Source organism: Glycine max, chromosome 11 (genome assembly GCF_000004515.6).
Source record: "Glycine max cultivar Williams 82 chromosome 11, Glycine_max_v4.0, whole genome shotgun sequence".
Taxonomy (NCBI): domain Eukaryota; kingdom Viridiplantae; phylum Streptophyta; class Magnoliopsida; order Fabales; family Fabaceae; genus Glycine; species Glycine max.
The window spans coordinates 8,942,031-8,962,792 of NC_038247.2; the positions used below are offsets into that span (position 1 = coordinate 8,942,031).

Below are 20,762 nucleotides of genomic sequence, written 5' to 3' on the forward strand. Positions count from 1 at the left end.
GAGCGGGGGTTCAATCACAATGGCTTCCGCAGTGAGGGTGGCTTTGAGATCCTTCGGTAATCGTTCTAGAAGCTTCGTCAAGAGCTCAACCACGCCGTTTGTGTTCACTTCGTCTTCCGCATCGTGCATCTCTCGTGCTTCGAGGTACAGTGTGATTCAGCTTCTCTACTTTGAACTATTCTTATCGATCTGCATTGCGTTTTTGGGTTTAACTTTGTGGATTTCGTGTTTGATAGGGTTTTGTCGGTTATGATAAGCGTTGATTCGTTGATGCCTCTTCACAGTGCTGTCGCTAATGCTAGGCTCACCTCCAATATCGCCTTCGATTCCACCTGCTGGAGCTCGCTTTCTCGAGGTACTACTTCTCTCCTTGTTATTTTACTCGTTTTGAGTTATCTTTTTGCGCAATAATCGCAATTAACAATGATCTTTTGGATGATGATTATGTTCTAGAACACACACACGCATGCTTGCGTAATTGCTTCTTTTTTTTAATAAAAAATAATTAGATATTTAAAATAGATTTAATTCGCGAAGGACAGATACATAATATAATTGGTATTTTTTATGAAAGAGAATTGTTGAATGTAATAATTGTAATTCTGAAAAAATAAATGAATGTCAGTGAAAAAGAAATTAAATCTCATTGCACGGAATTTGGAATCACCATTCCAACCACTTTTGCAAGTTATGGTGATTCCTAGTTTCAAGGGAATATGTTTTTGCTATCAAACATGGGATTGCCCATTCTATGGAATCACCATTCTGCATATCAAACGTATAATAAGAGCAAGTTTTGTGTGGGAAATCAAGTTTTGCAGAAAGGAAATGAAATCTGAGTTGGAATTAAATCACCATTCTGTTTAGTACGTATGAGGCTCATAGGTAGGGGTGGGAATAGGTCAGGCCAGGCTTTAAAAGGCCTGAGTCTAGCCTACGATTAATTTTTGAGGCCTGAGCCTGGCCTATAGTCTATCAAAGGCTTTTATTTTGGCTCGGCCTGACCTGGTAGCCTATTTAAAAGTCTTCTTCACATTAAATCTTCAATATTCCTATTTGTTTTTACAAAAAAAAAAAATAACAAGATGAAAGAAAAAATGGCAAGATTTTGAAGTTTTACCTTTATCAAAGCTTGAAGTGAAAAGGATACGATTCTTGTTTGCTATGTAGTTTTTGTTTGTTGTGTTCTCTATTTTACTTCAACAGAGAGAAACGTAATAGGAAAAGGAAACGTTAAAAGGAATAGGAAAAGAAAACGTTATAAGGAAATGAGAGAAAATTAGAGCATTACCTCGGTAGACTACACAGAATGTTAATTACCTCTATCAAAAAGCTTGAAGTGAAAAAGATATGATTTTTGTTTGCTTAGGAACGTAATAGGAAAGTTAAAAAAAAAGGAAACCTGATAGAAAAAGGATATGATTTTTGTATAGGAACGTAATAGGATATGATATGATTTTTGTATAGGAATGTAATAGGATATGATAGGATATGATTTTTATTTGCTCTAGAATACAGGAACGTAATATAAAAAAGGAAACCAAATAGGAATAGAAAAAGGAACCGTTAACAGAAATAGGAAAACTAATAAAAACAATGAGAAATATAAAGGAACACATGACTCACACCTTGTCATTAAAGTTTTACTTAATTATAGGAATGAGATCTGTTAGTTTTAAAAAAAATAATATTAATTGTACCCAAAAAATAATATATATATATATATATATATATATAGGTCGGCCTATCAGGCTTATAAGGCTTTTTAATAAGCCTAAGCCTGGTCTATTTAATTTAATAGGCTTTTAAAAAGCCTGAGCCTAGCCTTTTAATTAAATAGGTCAGGCCAGACCAGGCTTTATGTAGGCCAGGTCGTAGGCCCCTGTAGGCCGGCCTAGCCTATTCCCACCCCTACTCATAGGCTTGCAAATGTTCGCATGAAGTAAAGAATAGGTATTACATTCGATCAGTCTATATGTTCAGACCCCAATGAGATGTTCTTCCACTATTGTCCATGCTTAGGTTAAACCATTAAAGTCTTTTTAAAAGTTTCTATGATGGTTGTTGTGTTGATCCATTTTGTTTAGTTAGCAAAGTTATGTATTCTTCTATCCTTAAGGTGTGCTGATAGACATTAACTTTGTTTACCAGATGGCTAAGAGACCTGTTTCTGACATTAACTTTTTGTAAAGTGATAATGTAAGATGAGAGACTTAGTCTTTTTGATATAATGAAGTAAAAGCTAGAGTTGCACTAAAATAAAGAGACCAAAACTTTGAAATTAGCAACAATTCCACCCCTCTCAATGTAATATTTTAGTTTTGTTTTATTTTTTTCATATTAATTCCTTCTTTAGCATTTATAAACTTGTTTCGCTCCAATGTTCCTTGCACCTACCTACCTCTAACAAAGTTAAAAATATACAAGAGGAAATCTAATGGATAGTTAGAATCCATTATACAGGCTAGTATTATTAATTTCTCGTTAGTGTTTCTCCACAAAACTAGTTCCATGTACATAAAATAAGATGTCAATTCTGGTACTAGTTTAACTTTAGTGATCAGGGGAGCATTTGGGTTGTTTGCATTCCAAGTTCCAACACCATGTGTAAGATTCTGTGAAATTTAAAATTACTATGTTTGTATGAAAATAAGGATTATTCAAAGCATTTAGGGTAACACCTAGCACTAGCAATAAGGAGTTCTTTGCTATCAGAATAACCTAAGCTAAAATATTGGTTGACATCGTAAATGTAGGGATTCAAGATTCCATGTTATTTTACATACTGGTGTAAAAATAAGCACATACCAAATACCTCCTTAGTGGTAGGTATCATACTATCAGACGAGTGCCCAGTGTGGTAATTACCTGTCTTCTTTATGCACATCCTGACAACTTTTACTTTGTTGTATAGGACTTAAAAAAACATTGTGACAGGCCTGCTGGATCCATTCAAGATGAAAGAAAAAATGAAAAAGAGAGAATCGTAACTTTTCTTTTGTCTCACCCTAGGATGGGAAAAGATCTTCAAACATTTAAATTGTGGTCAGTTGCACTATGATTCCCTCCAACTGCAGACTTGTATAATTGGATTTCCTCATTGACTGAGAATGGATGACCAACATGCTCCCAATTACACTTTCCCAAAATCTTCTTGAATGGATTTGGAAGGATTCACAATAAGATGCAAGCTTCCTTAAGGATTTTAAAATGATGTTTCAGGTAAATCTTTTAGGGATAAAAAAGTGTATTTACTCACTATTTTTCGATGGATCCTTGTTAAAACGTCATATTCTGTCCACTTTTTCCTCTTTTTATGCATGCTACTTTAAGTATAATGGCATTGTATTCAACCATCGATTTAGCCCACAATTGGAAGTGAAACTAATTTGAGAACGGAAAATTGTCTAGTAATTGGTCTAGGACTGCTAATATTTAAATAAAATATATCGTGATCATTTTAAATTTGTTGATTTAAATTTTAAAGTTGAAGATGTCAACATGTGCCATGGTTTGTGCTTCTGAGTGAGGACATAATGTATTATGGTCATTTTCCCCTTGATTCAGATGTGTCCCACCTGATATTTCCCTGGTTGAAACTTCTTTCTTCATCATGTTGCCGGGAGGAAAATGAAAATTCCTTGAAACTTATTTTTACTCCCTCCTGCCCATTGTAATCCATATTTTTCCTTGATTTGTCCTATAGACTTTGCAGTTCCTCGGTGACAAAGAGTCAAAGACTAAAGGATACCGTCATATCAAATCCTAGTTGGGTTGCATTAGAGTTAATGTTGGTTCACATCTTACTCCTGGTCTATTTCCTTTATGGCATACCTTGGAGCATCACAGTCCAGTCTGAAAAATAATATTATTCTTTTAATGATGTAAACCTCGTATTTGATCACAAGATTGTGATACAAGGCAACGGTTCTAAAATTTGATGAATTATATTTCGCTTTCCTTTTGAATTATGCTTTCAGAAAAGTGCCCACCAATCCCATTGGTCCAGAAATGATTATCTGTAACATTTTTTAAAATGATATTTGACACTATTTTTTATAATATCCAATTGGTTAAGCCTCCTGATAGGCTTTAAGTGAGTAAATATTGCATTCCCCCTCCCATTTTTTTTCCCTTCAGTTTTTCGGTCCAGGGTAAGGGAATGGGGTTGCAGGATGGGGGAGGTGGTATTGCAGATTGTAGGGTCGACCTTTGCCCACATCCACATGTCTCCCAAGTTCTTATTAGTTGTATGCTATTAAGTGGGGGATTACCAAAAATTTGGTTGGATCATTTCTTTTTTTGTTTTTCTAGCTAGGTGAGAGACTAACATGTTTGGATTTTTGTTTGGGGGTGTTCTAAAGTCAATTTGGGTAGTAAATTTAATTGCGTGACATGTTTGATTAAAAGTACATTTTATATTATTTTTAAACTAAGTTTTCATAAAAGCAAAACTAAGGTTTCTTTTTTAAATTTAATTTGCAAAATGAAAACTATTCCAAAATTAAGTTTGCTAACTTCAACCGGAACATGCACTATTCTGCTTATTATGGTAAGGACTTGGGACTAAAGTAAGAACAAATTAAAAAAAAAAAACTTTTTGAGAGAAGTTTTGAAGTTGAAGAAAATGGATGATAAATGTTTTATTTTTAAATTAAGAGTTGTATGATGATTATAAATAAAGTTAAGAACAAAACCAATGCTTATATTTTTTATTAATCAGCTATTCTATTTCTTTTATTTAAAAAATATCAAATTAGTAGATATTTATTAGAGTCAGAGATTTGTCCTTCCAGCTTTGAACTTTCTAATAAGGGAATAGTGAAGAAAATAAATTCAAGAGGAGCAAATAGGTCGCATTATAATTAGCATCCGTTACCACATATTGTCAGCAACGTCCACTGCCAATTTACGTAAATTGAAGTCAAACACGCCTCCTCTTCTGTTGGTTAATGTTTAGCTCATAAGTTAATAGTTTTTGGCATTGGCCACAGTACACTAGTCTACAATTGAAGAAAATGGATGACAAATGCCAGCTATTAATTTAATTTAATTGTCAGCTATTAATTTAATTGGTATTGCACTGTGACACTCGTTGACACATATATTCATTTTTATTACTTTAATGAGAAAATATGATAATAATACTCCAAAACATTGCTAAAACTATAAGTACATACTTGCAAGATATCGATTAAACTTCTTATTTATTGACGTTTTAAATTTTAACATAAATAAAATTAATTTTTTGTGTGTTTTTGTTTGACAAATGATTTACTTTTGACTAATTTTGCTAAATTAGCGGTCATAACTGTTAACATTGTATTAAAAACTATTTATTATACTAGGCATGAGGAGGGATTAAATTATCCGAACGTACAGTTTTCTCCATAAATTTGCTTGAGTAACTACACCTAAATCTAAATCCGTTTAGTGAATAAATTCATTCTTCACCGTGGTCCAATTATGCAAGCAGCCGTTAGGTCTAGATCTCCAACGAATAAATTACTTTACTACTTTTTGTTTTAAAGTGTTGTCCGAAGATTATTTGGATCTTTGTGGAAGCTTTTGAGATATTGTAATTGTTATTTGTCAATGACACCGCGTGTAGCTCAATATATTGATTTCATATTTCCTTTGAAAAAATCTCCACTGGACACCTGTCTGTAATTTAGCGTACTTGGACCTCTTTAATGAAAATGAAAATAAATAAATAAAACAAGTGTGTGCTTCTAATTCTAACTTGGCAAGAAATCCACCCATTCCAATCCATCTCCCTACAGCGAAGACAGGGAGAGAGAGCATGCCAGCGAACCAACGAACCTATGAAACAGATCACATTTTACGTCCTTTTCAATTCAACAATTCACAGACCAACCCCCTAAATCTCCATAATTGGTTAATACATTCTCTCTCTCTCTCTCTCTCTGTGGATAAGATCTTGAGAATATCACATACAGATGGACCCCACTTCCTCCATTAAAATAACAATATCCAACACTTCTCAATTCCATAAACTGAGAAGAACCCATTTGATTCTCTGCAGAATCTGGGGTTGTTCCTGCTTTGGTCTGGTCTCTCAGCTCTGATAGATTGGCACCGATTCTGGGTGTGAGCCAAAAAAGCTTTCTTTTGTTTCCTCTATTTTTCTTTTCGGCAAAGTAGAAGATATTTGTGGTGAGTGCGGTGTGGTGGTTGGGTTGGGCGTTAAATAAATAATGCGTTTCCGGTTTCGGTGATGTGTTTGCATCAATGCATGGTTCCTGCTAGTGATGCTTTTGTCCTCTTCCTGTCTTTTTTAGCCGGCTATTTTGTCTTAAACTCTCTACATAGCAGATTCATTCATTTTGCTTTGCGTTTTTTTTTCTTTGTTTTCTCCGGTGATTAGTTATGTTGCTTGATCCATTTGCTTCACTGCATGTGTGTGTTTAAACACTTAAATTTCTTGTTTTTCTTCGGCAAATTGGTGGATTGTCTTCGGTATGGTGTAATTTACTGTTCAATTAAGAAAAATGGGGGTATCAATCGGATTACAGAAAGAGACACGGCTTTTTCTGCAGATTTAGCCACAGACTTTTGATATATTCGAGGACTTTCTAAATTTATCTCCTTCACTCCCTCTTATCCTCTTTTTGTCTCTTCTTTCTTCAGGTTCGGACCTTTATTATTATTATTATTTTTATTATTCTTTGTTTCTTCGATTCATCTATTATCTTTTGGTTTCCTGAATTCATTCTCTCTCTACGGTTATCTTATCTTATTGAGTGCCATCTTCTGTATCTTCCTCAACTGGATTCTGCGTCTTCTTTTAAGTGGAACTAGGCTTGTTTCATTTTAGTATTTGATTGCTAATTTTATATTTTTGTATTTTGTTTCATTTACGAATCTAGATGAGGCCTAAGGTTAGTGAGGGAGTTATGTCCTTTATGTTAGATTCAATCACCTTCCCCTTTGTCATGCTGATGTATAAATGGTTGCCTTTTTTTGTCCCCCATATGTCCAGATTTTCTTCTGTGAATTGAATTCGAGTCGTTGCTTCTGGCTTCGGTGCTTGCTGTTTTGTTGGCACAAGTTATTGGTCCAATTGAAATGAAAGAGTTTGAGTGAAAAGGAGACTTAGACTGTGTGGTCTGGCCATGGAGAATTCTTATAAGGCAAATGGAAATGGACCAACTGAGAATGGTTACTCTGTTGCAAGGCATTCTTATCAACCCTCCTTGAAGGGGTCATTACCTTGGCTGGACATAAAGGTGTTTTATGTAAGAGTGTGCAAGTGTGAGCTTGATGATTCCACTCCTGGATCTCTTACACTGAATCATGTTCCTTTGAATCCTGACACTCTTCTTGAAATTAATGGCGTTCGTACTAGTATATATTCTGATGGGATGTCAACCCTTCTCAAGAGAGACAGGGTAGATAGAAAATCAGAAGAAGTGACATTTGTAAGCACTGATAGCATAAGGATGAGTGGTAGTGTCAAGTTCGAGGTGTTTGATAAAGATGTTCTGCTGCTTTCCGGTGCTTTAGAATTGTGTAATACCAATGGTGTTGTTGGGGAATCAAGTTATAATGGACAAAGGTGGAACATGAACTGTGAGTCATATATAATTCCAGGCACCAGCTTCTTTAAGGGGAAACAATTGCTGTTGCCAGACTCAAGTCTCCCAACAATTGAGGTCTACATTGCCGGCTCCTTCTCGAGTACTCCAATTATCTTGACAAAAACCTTGCAGCTTTCTCAGAAAAAGCATACAAAGAAGGGAGTATTGGATGCAATTCCAGAGCATGAGGCCAGTGAAAATGGGAAAGATATTTCTTCAGCCCATGCTTTGCAGGTAATTAGTGCTTGTTCAGCAATGTTTTTGGTGTGCTTCTTATATTATCCTCTTTTGCTATGTCAGTTCATCGGTCGAGTTAACTTCATGCCTTTTAGGCCTGTTTTTGCGATGTCTGACTTTGCTTTTACTGCCTTAATGCACTTGCAGTTGAGTCATTTGAAAATTGAGATTGTTTAACAGACATAAGCATTTGTATCTGATGGATATCGGGACCTCTCAGACTAGCAGATGGGACATACATAATATAACTATGATACAAGTACAACTGAATAACCTTTGATCTGTGTCCGACGTTTTACTTTCTGTCCTAAAATTATTTTGTTCACTTGTGTATTGTTTTTTATGGATAGCTAGCTGTCAAGAAAAGGATACAATTAATGTCCAGTTCTTCATTTAAGTTTGGTCCCCCCCTTGAGCACTTGTAATTTGCTAATCAGCATTACATACCCTTTTTTTCACAAATTATAGACCATCATTCTTAATATTTACATGCCAATCCTGCAGGCCCCAGATTACCTTTACGACAAACATGAAGATGAAGATTATAATAGCCTCTACCCAGGAACAGCATATGCCGATGGCGAAGATGGAGAACTTTCATGGTTCAATGCCGGTGTTAGGGTCGGTGTTGGTATTGGACTTAGTGTTTGTCTTGGCATTGGCATTGGAGTTGGCCTGCTTGTTAAAACCTACCAAGGCACCACTAGCCACTTTAGAAGACGGCTGTTCTGATCGGGGCTTCTATTTAAGCTTAAAACTCTCTGCTTTTTGTTCATCTCCCTCTTAATCCAAAGACAGCTAACCTTATTTTTGTCCATCTCCCTCTTGAGTCTTGATCCAAAGACAACAGGTTAAATATCTTGTCCATCTGAGTGGAGGGTTTTTTTTTTTTGCTGTATGTAATATAGTTTATTTTTAGTGCCATTCTATGCGAGGTATGATCTTAACTTCTTAAGTAAAACAGCAAGAACTAAGAAGTTTTTGAATTATTTGCCCTACTTATTAAGGTGTTGAACTGGTGAAAGCATGATTAGTTTAGTTTTGACTTTCCTATTGATCGTAATAATCCTCCTTCAACAAAGTAATAAGAAACTAGTCCCAAAATGTATCTATGGTATTAAAAAAATGTATTTTCTTTTATGACAATTGTGTTTCATATTCATTTATTGGTTAAATGGTGCAAGTACAAGAGGAGTTTACTGGTCTGCCTGGCTGGCTGGTTTGTTGTATAAGGTACTTCATGGAATTGTGATCTTTTCCTTATTCCCGGGCCAAATTAGTTGGTACCTTACAATCTAAGCATAGTGAGGTTGACGCAAAAAAGTGACCACTCTTCATGCGGTAGGCATGCATGTTGATTGGCTATGCGGATCAAACATTCAACCTCATCTCCTAACTGATTTCTGTTGTTGGGAACTTTTTTTTTGTTGTGAAAGTTGAATTGGGTTTCAAAACAGCATGTGACCGAGTTATAATTGTATTCCTAGGTTAAACATATGAATGAAATTAGGTGCAGCCTAAGAAAGGATCTTAAGAATGCTTTGGCAGAGCCACAAAGTAATTAGTTAGATGTTAATGATACTTCAAAATTGTGATTAGCATCAGTAGTAGTACTTCAAAATTAGATGCTAATGATACTTCAAAAGTGAACTCGGTGCCAACCTTGTATTATTTAATAAACGGTTGACGGTGGAATTTTTCGAATAGGCGACTTTCCGTCATGATTTTAAGCAGCTGACATAAATTTGATGTTCGTGGAGACTTAAATCAAAATCACTAGTGAGTTCTTTTTGTTGGAACTAGCAATGCTATGGATTTTAATTGAGGTATGAGATAAGTTAAAGCTTCAATTTTAATGTGATCAAAACTCTAGTTGGTGTGCAAAATATTAAACTAGATTTTTGACGATAATATTAAATAGCAATCCTCACTTTGTTGTTTAAATTTTCAAGCAAAGCATTGAAAATCAATTCAATACAGTAATTCGACCTAAAAAATAAAGACTAATGAGAGTCTCTGAAATGAAAGTTGAACATGATTTCAAAGAGTATTTGCAAAGAATATTAAAAAAAAGAATGTGTGTAATTTAGTACATTGTTCCAACTAAAGAAAAATGACTACCTTGATTTCCTATTTTATAAATTTTGGCCCTAATGATAGAAAAACAAGATGTATGCATGCGTATATTTTGCCTAGGATCGGCTATCTAAGAGGTCACCATATTTTCTTCATGTGTTAACTATAAAACCTCCAAACATATCATTTTATTGACAATTTCTTCGAGCATTCCAACAAAGAAAAAAAAACCCTCGTCCATTTAGCTTTGGACATCTGAATTCTACTTTTGCCTTCGAGTTTTTTTTTTTTTTTTTTCCAAATGAACTCATGTTATTAAAACTTTCATTCTGTTTTGTTGAGCTATAAAGTTAATGGAGTGCTAAAAAATGCAGGACTAAATATTATATAACATTGAATCAAGTATTATATTTTCTCTATCTCTTTCTTTAATTTAAACTTCAAGGTCAAATATTACTTGTTAATCAATTACGCTAATACTTTCGGATACTTTATATTATTATTTGTTGAAGGGAAGGGCTACGCCATAAACAAAACAAAACAACACTAAAATCCTCTAAGAAAATAAATAAAGTATCTGCCATTAAGGCACTAAATTAAAAGTCAAGAGGAAACTCAAATATCTTAAACTGACTGTGTGACTGAGATGCCTGAAATTGATAAGCTTCATAAGGACTTGCATCCACAGTCCACACACCGCTGCCAATTCCTTTATGAATATCCTGAATCATAAATAAGTTCTGCAATAATAATAATAATTCAGCTAAGAAATTTTTGGAATGTAGTTAATTTTTATGTTAAATATCAAATCCATATTAAGTTCGTAAATTTGGAACATTGTAATTGTATTTTAAGTCACGAATTTATTTATTTATTTTTTTGCAACAGGTCAAATCAAGGCTGGTATCTTTATTTTGACCAAAAATTTCTTAAGCACCGTTTCACCCACAGGAAATTATGCAACGACGAACTAAAACTTAGAACTGAAAATCTTGCATTCCAAGGAACCCATTATAGGCCTCAAGACAAGGACTGTATTTTGGCTGGTTTGTCCTAGAAGACAAGACTTAGTTTCGATTTATATGTACAATGTTAAACTTAAACTTTCTGAACATAGTATTTACATATGCACAATATTTGACAATATGCGACCCAAGAAAGGCGCAACAGAACGAACAGACATCTCATTGATCAAAGAGAGAATCTGGTTTGAGGGGTCGGGCTGCTCGGCGGAACCAGGTGTTGAATGCAGTAACCAAATGAGGACAATCTTCAACATTTCGGGTTGAAAAGCTGAGGCACTGCTGCAACAATTCTTGAGCATCTGACATAGGCAATGTGGAGATGATTCGCAAGAATGTTTCTTCCAGTTCCAGATACAACGATTTGTTGCTGGGTGATATTGGTGAAACATTATCTTTGCATACAACCAAAACCGGCAACCAATCTTCTACAAGCTTCCTTCTCACCTGAACAGAGCAACGAAAAAGGCATGAATATGCAGTATTATAGGTATGAAGGCGTTCAAATAGACAAATAGAATTAGAAAAAGGTACCCATATAATACCATATCAAATTAGAACATGTAATATTAGGAAATTTAACAAGAATATCTGAGGAAAAGGTATATGCAATGTGATTAAAATCAATCTAAATGGAAAGGAAACATCAAATTTATTATCGCAATTAAAACCTTTTATTCAAAATAACAAATGCAGAGGCACGGTGCTGCGGTATTTGGATTTTGGACAAACCTTAAGTGCAGTTCCTTAAAAATAATTCTCTGATTAAAGTTTCATCTCATTAACTTACCCAATAAAGGTTGGCATTTAAGATCTGTGCTAGTTACCAAAGTGAAATTCTAATTTTTGATGGAGAATGACACTCAAGAAAGCAAATTGTTTGTAACATCAATGGGGCAGGGCGGGGCAGGGCAGGGATGGGTTTTCCTTCCTGCCCCCAACTCCCCAACACCAAAATGCCCTCAATCCCCAATGGAACTGAAATTTGATGCCACACCCTGACCCCATTCGGATGGGATTGGGTTTCCACATACCACCCCATTCTTGATCCACCCCCTGATTGCGGCATATTCACATCAGCAACAACTTGGGACAGTGAATCAAGATTGTTTACACAGGAAAAGTAAAGGATACTGCTCTGGGGAGATGCTGGTTACCGAATTGATCAACTTGTGCATCTTAATACAATAAACCATGTAACAACGAATAAATTTGTATAGAAAAAGAAAAGATGGTCAAATTTAATGCATGTACCACACCACGCCAACATTTATGAGTATGACATCTAAAGACACCATTCATCGTGCTGAATGGGGGAAAAAATGAAATATGAGGTAAAGGAAGAGATGAATGCAGAGGGATTGAGTTAGAGAAAGGATGAGATTCACAGTGAAAGATGCAGACCCTAGTGAATGCATTGGAGACCTTGTGATAACCTAAAGAGTGCATGGCGGCAAGAGAGACAATGAGATGAGAGACCAGCAGTGGCACTGACAATGAAATGAGAGTGATGCACTCAGAGAGATAGTGCAGCAGCTGCTACAGTGAGACTTGGGGCAGATTGGGGGATAGGCGTATTACAGTAATATGATTTAGTAACCCTAAACCCAATGGCAATACAATAAGGTATTTTGTTTAGTAAGGGTGATTTAATAATTTTAAGCTATCGGGTCGGGTTCGGGGTGGGTATATCAATATCCCCGATCCTAGTTCGAGAAAACAGGGAAAACCTGAGCATGGACCCAGACAAAGGGATTTTTTCCTTCAAAATTGGGGCAGGTATGAGCGGGTCCCTGCAGTTTCGAGTGTTTGTGCCATGCCTACCAAGCATTTACTTGTCATCGTGTGGGTGGTGTGGGGGTTGGGGGGGATGTCTTAGTGTGATCCTTTCCTTCCCCTTAGCCCTCGACCGTCAAAGCTTACGACAACTACCAATATAGTCGTCTGTTACTAATCGAGCTTGGTGGCCACCTGACCTTGTAGAACTTCCTCGGCCAAAGACTGAACTCTACATCGGCTAAGCATGTTTTGCTTTGGTGTTTTCCGCGCCAAAGGAAGAAAAAAACACAGAAGCTACATATTATAGCATCAGGCAGAGGCAGTTCAATTCATTTCAAACGCAAACATGCATGCAGTAAATACTAAATAGTGTTTGGGAGGGTACACAGACTTCCTTCCAGCCTCAAGCCTAATAAATTTGGATCAGCTAAAGAGTTCCAGAGGGTTCAATAATAAAGTTCAGTTTTCAAAATGAAGATGAAGCATTACCTGTCTAGAAGCGAGAATGGTGCCAGCAGAGACAGCGTTGGCGAGCCTACACGTACACCTGAGAATAACAGCAGGAAGGCCAGGCACAATGTTCCTCCACGCATCATCACGAAACGCCCTCTGCAAATCAGCAGTGAAGCCAGCTTGCTCGCTCCATTCCCTGACGGCGACATCGGCAACCCTAAGCTCAATCATCCTCTCCACAAGCCACAGAAGATGCTTCCCATTGGTGGAAGCCTTATGCAGATTCAGCCTCTGAATAGCCTCCGTCTCATTGTGATCCCCTCTGAACACCGGACTCGAGTAATCCTCCAACGACTCCTTCACCGTCTTCAAGCTCATCGCGAACGCCTTCTCTAACACTCTCTTCGCCGTCTCCCTCGACGACAGATCCCGAAGAATCTTCCCTACGAAAGCCTTCACGAACGCCGTGTTGCCGTAACTGTTCATCGCCGAGGAAATCAATCCTTGCAGCATCGCTTCGCATGAGTCCTCTCCCGAAGGCCAAACCCTAGCCACGAGTTCCTTCGACTCTTCCTCTCTAAGGAAAGGGATTAATCTCACCACTCGCTTCTCTTCCTCCTCCGTCCACGGCACCGCCTCGAGGAAATCCACGCACCAGCGCACGCAATCTTCGAAAAGGAGCTCCAGCGCCACCGGTAACAGATCCAGCGCCGTCGACGCGCAGTCCACCGCCGCGGCGAAGTCGTTCGTGTAGAGAAGCTCCAGGACGGTGAGATGCGATTGGATCGAGCCGCCGGTGGGAGCCACACCGAGGTTGAGGCGGAAGAGGTCGAGGTCGCGGTCGCGGTTGCAGGAGGAGGAGGACGAGAGCTCCGGCGCGACGTGGCCGATCCACCGGTCGGAGAGGAGCGCGGAGAAGTATTTGGAGCGGCGGAGGACGTCGGAGTGGAGGTAGACGTGGTGGTCGGAGTTGGAAACGGAATCGAGCGGAGAGGGAGCGTCGATGAAGAGGCGGAGGACGACGTCGGCGGTGGAAGCGTCGTTATAATGGAGAGCGTCTTCCGCCGCGGGAGAGGGGCGGTCGTCGGTCATGGGAGAGGAAGGTCGAGGGTTTTGGGAGATTTCGATTAGGGTTACGTCGGAGAGGGAGGAGATGGTGCCAACTGTGGAGGAGGAACGGTTGGCGGCGGTGGTGCGTTGCCGCTTCTTGGGAACGCCGGCACTGGGAAACATTGGAATGTATTAGAATGAAAGGGGACGGAAATGAAATAGTATATTTTGTTTTTTCTTTAATATTTTGGTAAAATTGGAAGGGAACGGATCACGATCACGCTCGAGAGAGAAGCGTTTCTTTCTTCAAATAGTCTTAGATTTTTCTTTCTTCGTTTTTATCATTCTTCTAAAAACGGATTATCTTTATCTTTATCATTTGATTTAACTAACTAACTAAGAATTTACTACTTCATAAAAAAAAACTAATAAGAATTTGCTCTATTTTAGATATATAAAAAATCAAGTTTAAATGTTATTAGTGAAAAATAAATATACTATGCTCGATTCGAATTAATTGAACTCTTAAATTATTTATATTATTTTCCCAATCCTGATTGTTATCATATTAAGGCACTTTGATTGTCCTCGTCTTACAAAGATTAAGTTTATCTGTTAAAAATATGTGTAAGAAACTAAGAATGTTTTAATTTTAAATTTTTTGTGCGTACAATATTTAATTTAAAGTATAATATTAATCCCCAAAAATTCAAAAGCAAAAAATCCTTGTGTAAAACGTAAATGCATGCTAGAATTTATAACTTCCAAATTATTGAAATTTGGTATTAAGAATAACAAAGAATTATTGAAATTAAAAGTTTACTTAAATGAAAAATATTTTAAAGATAATAATATGAAATAAAATAAGTTAGTTTTTTTTTATATTAAGACCCGAGTAAGAAATTGGGTGAAAATAAGTAGAATAAAATGTACCTTGTTGTTGATGAGCTGAGAGACACGGTGACTATGGCACTCTAAAATAAAAAGTAAAATTTGAAGGAGTGAGTTAGGATGAGGATGAAGTTAATGAATATTTATTCATCAAGATGAAATGGACCTGTCTTTTGTTTTTATCTATCAGAAAAATCTTATCCACTGGATGGTGTCTCATCATCACTTGTTTTCTATAAATAAACAAATGGAACAATCACGTGCTGCCACGTCTAAAACTAGAAAACGATATCCCAGATAGTGGGTCCCTTGTTCTTTCTCCAGGCGTCCACACTAACTTGGTGAATTAATAGCAACATAAATATTGCAGTTTTCTTGGTGGATCTGTTCGTAGCTTTCTAATTTGGGCCCTGATTTTCACACGATGCATTCTTATTTTCTCACTCCCAATTTTGTTTTTGTTTCTATAAAAATTCTTATTCTATTTCTTCCTTCACACCCCTTTCCCCCATTCTCTTTTATTTTGCTTCTCACCCCATTCCCACATTATTCTCTTTCCTAAACCACACACCTCCTTTTCTTCTTCTCTCTTCTCTTCATTTGTCTTTCTTTTTCTCTATCCTTCATCACACACCTCCTTTCATGAATCATGACACCCCCTTTTTTCTGCGTCTCTCTTCTCTCCATTTGTCTCCTTTTCTCTTCTTTCACAAGCACATTCCCTTATTCATGGTTTGCTTATTCTTCACCAAACTGTCTCCCCCACCATGCTCTAATGAATCGTCTCCTTCCCTTCATCATTTTTTTCAATTCTCGCCTGTTTGAAGGAAACTTATTTCTATTGTATATTCATACATAATGGGAATAATTTTCCATTTAGTTTTAAAAAAAATTAACAAAACATAAACAAGTATTAATAACTGATGATCTTAGTTTTCGGCATAATTCGTGCTAATTATATTTTTTTAATGTTTGTAGGGTTTCTTTTAACATTAATCCTTTAAAAAATAATTTATATTTATTTATTTTAATCCCTAAGGCAAACTTAGAAGGGTGTATTGGATTAAAATTTCAAAGGATTTTAAAAGACTCTTTTTATATATAAAAAATGGTGGTATCCAATTAAATTTTTTAAATAATATAAATAAATGTTGTGGTATTCAACTTAACACTTTTAAGATTTTTTTAAGAAAAATAACAAAATTCAGTGATATTCAATTAATATTTTTTATAACTTATGAAAAAAGTATTTTGTTATTCAAAAATATATAAATTTTAATGATTTGTTTTTAAGAAGGAGTTTGTTGGATTCCATCAAATCTTTTAGTATAAAATATCTATTGAACAATCTCATTCAAACTCTTCAAATTTTACTAGACCTTTTCATTCTTTTTCTATTGGTTGTTAGATTTTCAAACGTAGGTGATTTACTGTAATATTTATAATAGCATACAAACAGATAATTCAATTATTGTGCAATGACTTATTAAAGATTGAGATTTTCTATAAAAAATAATAATTAAAGATTGAGATCTTCGCAAGATATTGTCTCAACAAAATATAGAAGGAAATGATCGGAGATAGCATGATTGCGAGGTTTCAATCTCCATTAGGTTGTCAGTGTCATGCTTTCTTCTCATCTAAGAACCATAAGCATCAAGGTTTTGTTTTTACTTTCCCCAAACTAACTTAATTGCTAAGGAAAAAAAAAATGAAACATATGCACAAGAAAACGAGAAACCGTACTCAGGCTATAGATAATTTATTTTCATTTGAGTGTATTTACGAGTTTGGATTGGTTTGGTTTTTATTAAGTATTTTTTTTGGTAGCTTCTTATTAAGAAAACTTTTAAAAAATAACCAATCGTAAACTAAACTAAACATGTGCTTCACTGGCGACATTTGGGGGAAAAATGAAACTCATCTTGTTGACCCGTAATTTTTGGTTTGCTCCTCTTCAAATTTTCCTCGATCGGCCAGTGTGTTTGGGTGGACCGTAATTGTATTGTTTCAACTTTCTATAGTCAAAATGATAATAATTTCCATCACAATATTGGCAATTTGGCACATGGTACTCGACATGCGCCATAATCGGAAAACAACACAGTGAAAACATGCACGATGCACTGAAGAAGCTGTGAATCATTGCATTTGGCATATGTGTCAAAACATTCAAATGTTATAACGTTAATATTAAGATTATAACAACTTTAAAATGCATATCGGATTAGTTATTGTCTTTAGTTCATGTTTTGTAACTTAAACATCTCTCTGTTTGGTGAATTTCTTTCAATTGTTTAAAAAGAAAAGGAAATTGCACCAGAGAAAAACCAGATATATATGCTTGGACAGAAAGAATAGCATTCTTAATTCAAATTCATGTTACTATATATATATATATATATATATATATATATATATATATATATATATATATATATATATATATATCACTGATTTTAAATTTTATTTGTCCCCTACCCTGGGATGCGGGTGCATATATGCCACAGTGGGCAACTGCGAGAATCTTGTTCTCAACTTCTCATTCAGTCACCGTCTCCGATCACACTCAATAGTCAACTTCGAAAAATATTCGAAGTCAATAGTTAAATCATATGTTCCTATAAAGTGTCTAAAATGCTGCAAATTATAGTTGTAACGATGATACATGGTTCCAATTTTAATTGTCCGTGAAATTAAAACTGAAAAGGACAACATTTACTTAAGGTTTGTTAGATCTAACTGCATTTTTTTGAAGAGTAAAATATAAGTAATAATCACGGTTAACTAATGCATGAGAAACATAAGCAATCATAATCACGACAGTTAAAATGCTATTAATTGAACTATGAGGTGATGAATTAACTAATTCATTTAATTGATTAATGTAGTTATAATTGATAAAAAAATAGATGATTGTCAAGCAATGTTCTTAACATATTGGTTAAGAAAATAAAAACAAAAATTTTCTAATAAAATTTTATTATATAAAAACACAGTTTTTTTAATATACTTTTTTTAAAAAAATTAAAATTGTTTATTAGTACATGTTTACTATTTTTTAAAAAATTTATTATATATATAATAATAACTATTTATTTTCTCATTCATAATTATAATTATTTATTTTACCCTCAAAGGCAAATTCAAGAAAATAATAATTTTACTGTCAATAATAATAACTTAACAGAAAACATAAGATTGATTTGGTGGTTGAAAATACAAACTTAATGGTGAAGGAAAAATGAGGGTTCATAAGTCTAAATTTTTCACTATATTTATAAAAAAAAACTAATAAACTAATATTTAATGATAAAAAATAATAGTTTAAGATTTTTCTAGAAAAAATTACACATTCAACCATGTACTTTCGGACAAATTTATTTAGAACTCACTTTTTAAAAAGAATTTAAATTATCTCTTAAATGATAAGTGATTGACTTATAGTATCAATTTTTTTATTATTAATAATTTTATAAAAAAAAATATGATTTTATTATCATAATACCACATTTGTTGTTTGTGATAAATTTTATCAAAATTAAATAACTATTCATAATAAGAATATAAATAATTAAAGGATTCTTCTTTTTTATATGTTTTAAATATATATTATCTTCTCTAAAGAATATATATACACGTTTATATTATGTTAATTTTAATATATATTAAATTCGTATGAAATCATCATGAATTAATACAAGATTTTATATATACTAGCATGCAGTAAAAAAAAAACAACAAAAACACACAGTAAAAAAAAACAGAAAGAGAAAGAGTAAAAAAAAAAAATATTAATAATAGTACTGTTCAGTCAACACGTGACATATGGCCAGATAATTTTTATATATATTGAGACTAGAGAACATTTCATGCAATGTACACAAAATCTTGTTGACACTTAACGAACTAGCACCTAACGAGGACTGGAAATTTTTTATATTGCAATAGATAATTTATAAGAGAGAAACTTTCATTTTTTTTTTCGCAAATTATATGTATCATTTAGTACTTACAACAATTGCATATTCAAATTCTAGCTAAACTCAATATATCATTAATCAAACTGAAACAATTCTATATTAATTCATCAACATTTTTTATATTAAGAACTTTCAATATAACAAATATTTCATTGAATAGAGCAAGAATTACTGTAACTTATTTAATTTGATCTTTCCTATTTATAATTGTTTAGTAGTAGTATAAAACAACATTTTAACTTTATTAGATTTTTTAAATGGTTCAAAATAAATTTCATGTAAGCTTTTACACGAAAGAAGTGGATCACTTTTTCAAACGTGTTATATTGAGAAATGCTAAAATCTCATTTTTTTTAGCACATTTTCTTTTAAAAGTTGTTTTTGCGTATAAAAGAGACACCGGAAAATAAGAAAGTTGATCCATCTTGAATTAGTAGACGAGGGATAATTTTGTTTTATCTCAATAGACGAATTGATACTGTATATACTAGTGACTAGTATAGATCTTGGCATTTAAAATTTTAATTTGTTTTAAAAATACATTGAATAATCAGCATCAGTGTCTTATATTTCACGTACTTAAAAGCTATTATATCTCATTTGGAGTCACACGCAATTGCTTGCCCAACCTACACGGCTGCCTTAGCTAGCTTGGTTGCACTACAAGTGTACTATACACTATACAATCTACAATCATATCATCTATTTATTCATTACTATTTTTATCTCTCAGAAAATAAATAACTCCTTCAAATAGTCTAAATTTGCAACTCCTCCACCCCCACAATTAAAACTGATAAAAACGTACAACACTTAGGACTATTTATGAGTTTCGTTCAACTAAATCTAATAATATTAAATTAAGTCTTTTAAGTGTTTGGATTTGGAGATTCAATTCCATTAAGACCTGATCATATTTAAATTAAATAATTGGTTTTACTTTTTTTTAATCCAACTCAAATCATATAATTAATTTTATTATTATATATACATTAATTATTAAATACAAATAAATATTATTTTTTAGCTCATATATTTTATTAAATTATTAAAAAAATAATTTATGTTTTTTTATTCATATCTTGATTTTGTTTATGTTTTTTATGCTAATCAATATTTTATTTTTATCTAAAATAAAAATAACACATTACTATTGAAATCATTAATTATATTAGTCAAATATTATTACAATTCAATTTATTTTGAGTATATTTAGTTATTATATATTCACAAAATTCTAAGTAAAAAAAATTATTGTTCTAAAAATTTAATTTCTACAAAATATAAAATCATTTTTAAATATTTAAATCTGCTTAACCAAGATTCGTTTATAATCAGATTGAATTAAATGTCTAAGAAAAATTAGACAAACCCAATCCGTTAAATTTTGATGGGATTGATTAATAACACTCCAACAACCTGAGTATTTTTTATGTTTAAAACGAGATCCATTAATTCTTATAAATGTCATATTACCATACAAAAAATCTTACACTAATAGTTAAATGGGCAAAATCCGAAAATTTCGTGTTTATTTTCATGATGGGGTGGAGTTTATTATATGTTGGTGAAATTAATTGTCAAGCAAGAGAATATTGCATCCAATTAAAAAATCGTTTGGTGGTGAGTTAGGTTACGTTTGATAATCACATTCACGGGGAATCACGATC

General features: G+C 34.0%; 3 protein-coding genes across 9 annotated transcripts; 2 read left to right on the forward strand and 1 right to left on the reverse strand.

Annotated features, from left to right (window-relative positions):
- Positions 1-7: 7 nt before the first annotated feature.
- On the forward strand, positions 8-3,968 carry LOC100500527 (uncharacterized). Of its 4 annotated transcripts, XR_416708.4 has the most exons (4): positions 8-144; positions 237-355; positions 2,915-3,222; positions 3,707-3,904. XR_416708.4 is itself a non-coding variant. In XM_006590834.4 (3 exons), the coding sequence occupies exons 1-3, from the start codon at positions 20-22 to the stop codon at positions 3,724-3,726; spliced, it is 264 nt and encodes an 87-aa protein (XP_006590897.1). In that variant the 5' UTR covers positions 8-19; the 3' UTR covers positions 3,727-3,968. The 4 variants fall into 4 exon arrangements, 3 of the variants coding, with proteins under 3 accessions (XP_006590897.1, XP_003537884.1, XP_014619481.1); XM_006590834.4 differs by lacking the exon at positions 2,915-3,222 and having other exon boundaries at positions 3,707-3,968; XM_003537836.5 differs by lacking the exon at positions 3,707-3,904 and having other exon boundaries at positions 2,915-3,338.
- Positions 3,969-5,745: 1,777 nt separating this feature from the next.
- On the forward strand, positions 5,746-8,964 carry LOC100796176 (uncharacterized). 4 transcript variants are annotated; one of them, NM_001255013.2, is made up of 4 exons: positions 6,013-6,177; positions 6,561-6,651; positions 7,004-7,835; positions 8,343-8,964. In NM_001255013.2, the coding sequence occupies exons 3-4, from the start codon at positions 7,137-7,139 to the stop codon at positions 8,568-8,570; spliced, it is 927 nt and encodes a 308-aa protein (NP_001241942.2). In that variant the 5' UTR covers positions 6,013-6,177; positions 6,561-6,651; positions 7,004-7,136; the 3' UTR covers positions 8,571-8,964. The 4 variants fall into 4 exon arrangements, with proteins under 4 accessions (XP_006590321.1, XP_040862351.1, NP_001241942.2 ...); XM_006590258.4 differs by having other exon boundaries at positions 5,746-6,651; positions 8,343-8,836; NM_001362194.1 differs by lacking the exon at positions 6,561-6,651.
- A 1,921-nt stretch (positions 8,965-10,885) lies between these two features.
- LOC100793732 (BTB/POZ domain-containing protein At3g05675) lies at positions 10,886-14,570 on the reverse strand. The gene is made up of 2 exons (XM_003537828.5): positions 13,205-14,570; positions 10,886-11,383 (listed from the first exon to the last, which is right to left on the reverse strand). The coding sequence occupies exons 1-2, from the start codon at positions 14,399-14,401 to the stop codon at positions 11,099-11,101; spliced, it is 1,482 nt and encodes a 493-aa protein (XP_003537876.1). The 5' UTR covers positions 14,402-14,570; the 3' UTR covers positions 10,886-11,098.
- Positions 14,571-20,762: the final 6,192 nt, after the last annotated feature.